Source organism: Terrapene carolina, unplaced genomic scaffold (genome assembly GCF_002925995.2).
Source record: "Terrapene carolina triunguis isolate 2854851 unplaced genomic scaffold, T_m_triunguis-2.0 Scaffold27193, whole genome shotgun sequence".
Classification (NCBI taxonomy): domain Eukaryota; kingdom Metazoa; phylum Chordata; order Testudines; family Emydidae; genus Terrapene; species Terrapene triunguis.
The window spans coordinates 82-2,391 of NW_020691544.1; the positions used below are offsets into that span (position 1 = coordinate 82).

The 2,310-nt window shown below is 71.3% G+C and overlaps 1 protein-coding gene across 1 annotated transcript; it reads right to left on the reverse strand.

The window, feature by feature from the left end:
• Positions 1–334: 334 nt before the first annotated feature.
• On the reverse strand, positions 335–2,279 carry LOC112122414 (diacylglycerol kinase alpha-like; the record flags this gene model as incomplete). The annotated part of the gene is made up of 5 exons (XM_026662415.2): positions 2,185–2,279; positions 1,420–1,496; positions 1,141–1,291; positions 723–803; positions 335–384 (listed from the first exon to the last, which is right to left on the reverse strand). Coding segments are annotated over exons 1-5 (429 nt in total), but the record flags the coding sequence as incomplete, so codon positions are not given.
• Between the last annotated feature and the right edge of the window lie 31 nt (positions 2,280–2,310).

Below are 2,310 nucleotides of genomic sequence, written 5' to 3' on the forward strand. Positions count from 1 at the left end.
ATTGGGGGGGGCAGGGCTGGCAGAGCGGGGCAGTACCGGGCCATGGGCGGGGGGCAGACGGCCCCCCAGGGACGGGGCACCGGGGATGGACCCGTTGCTCAGCCCTGAGGCCAGAAGCACCTGGGGTTCCCTGGAGAGGTTGGGGGGGGGGCAGAGGCCTCCCTTTGCTGTGGGGCCAGACCCAGAGATGGGGGGGAGGGGCTGCTCCCGGCCTCTGCCAGGCCCGGGGGGGTTCTGCAGGGGCCAGGGGCTCAGAGCGGGCAGTGGGGGGCACTGGGGTGCAGGGGACAGTGATGGGGGGGCTGGGGTCCCCCCGCAGCCCCACGGCACTCACTGAACTGTCCAGCAGCCCGTTCCCATCCTTGTCGTAGAGCTTAAAGGTAACTGGAGGGGGGGAGAGCGGAGTCAGTGGGGGGACCCCAGCCAGGCCCAGACCCCCATGGCCACCCCACCCCCACCCTAGGCCAGCCCCCAACAACACACATCCTAGCACAGCCTGTCAGTCCCCACCCCTCTGGGGAAAGACGTCTGACCCCTCCCCCAAAGGTCTCCCACGAGCCCCCCGCCGTGCCCCCCCCGCCCTGCCCCCCAGGGCCACCCGCTGCCCCCTTAAGAACCCAACTCGGGTCTGAGCCCGAGCTGCCCCGAGCTCGTCGCCTCTCCGTGGGGCTGGGGCGGGTGGGACCTGCCCCCCCCCTCGTCGTCCCCCGCCCCAGACTCACACTCCAGCTTGTCCTCGGGGCGCCCCCCCTCCAGCAGTGAGAAGTAGCAGGAGACGTCGTTGACACAGACGAGGCCGCTGGCTGCAAAGGGACAGAGTCGGCGCTGAATCCCGCAGCCCCCCTGCCCCACACGGGACCCAGGAGATCGGGCCCCGAGGCCCATTCACTCCTCGGCTTCAGCTGCAGCCCCCAGCCCCAGGCAGCCTGTGCCCCATGTCACCCCCCTCCCCAAGGCACAGGCCCTCTCCTCAATCCAGCTCTGGCCACTGCAACAAACTGGCTAGCAACTGCCCCCCGCTGCTTGGGATCAGAACTGCTCTGCTGTGTGTCATACCCCCCGTACAGTCAGCATCTGATGGGGATTCTCCTCTAGCTCAGCCAGGCTGATGGAGCAGGCGGGGCCGGTGCACGCCCTTACCTGGCTGCTCCCCGAGGCCCGGCTGCTGCCCGGGGGCCTCCCCAGGCGAGGTCTGGAAGGACAGGAAGAGGTGCTGGCAGAGCGCGTCCGAGATCTCCTCGGCCTCCAGGTAGCTCCTCATAAACAGCTTGAAGCCCTCAAAGTCGATCGACTGGGGGAGGCAGCAGAGAGGGGGGCAGTTAGGGGGCATCCCGGGCCCAGGGGGGGCCCTGCTCGGGGCTCTGGGGTCAGACTGGGACCCCCCTGGGTGGCACGGGGGGGGGCATTGGGCGGACTCACGTCTCCCTGCAGGTGCTGCACCAAGGCGCCATCTCCATAGAAGTCCTGCAGCACGTCCTGGACCTTCCTGCTGCTGTCTGGGGGGGGGGGGGGGGGGGGGGGGCCGGGCCCCCGGCCCCCCCCCCCCGGGCCGGGAGCAGACGCTGCCCAGACCCAGGGCCAAGCCCTCCCCCAGCCCTGCCGGGTGGGGGGTGGGGAGCTGCAGTTCTGCCACCGTGAGCCCCGCCCTGCTCTGGGGGCAAATCCAGCCACTCTACCGCCCCCCCCCCACAAGCTCCCTAGCCTTATGGGGGGGCCAGGTCAGCCCCCCCCGCAGGAAATCAGCCCCACCTGCAGGCCTGGAGCGTTGGTACCAGAGCAAATCCCCAACAGAGGCGACCCCTCCCCCACCGCAGAACCAGTGGGGCCGACCCCCCAGCGCGAAGTGGGGTGTGGGTGGGCTCAGCTGCACCCCCCCCGTGCCGTCCTCCCCCCAGCCCAGGGCCCAATCCTGCTCCCGCCAGAGCAGTGGCAACTCTTCCCACCAGCCCCCGCCCAAGGCGGGGCCCAGACGAGCGGGTCTGCGGGGGGGGGGGGCGCTCCCGCTTGGCGCCCCGATGCCCTGGGGGCGACGGGCTGTCCCCACGGGGACCCCCTACTGCAGCCTCCCGCCCCGGGGCAGCGGGACCATGGCGAGGGCAGGGCCGATCCCAGGGGGCTCTGAGCCCAAGTACCTGCCCAGGAGGGTGGGGGGGCAGCGGGGCCGGGGGGGGGGCGGTTACTCACAGTCAATGTACTTCTGCAGGTGGGCGAACTCCTCGGGGCTCAGGGTGGCCCATTCCTTGCTCTCCGACATGACGCTCTGGGGCCTCCGGGCCGCGGCTGCGAGGGGGGGGGGCGGGGGAGGTAGAA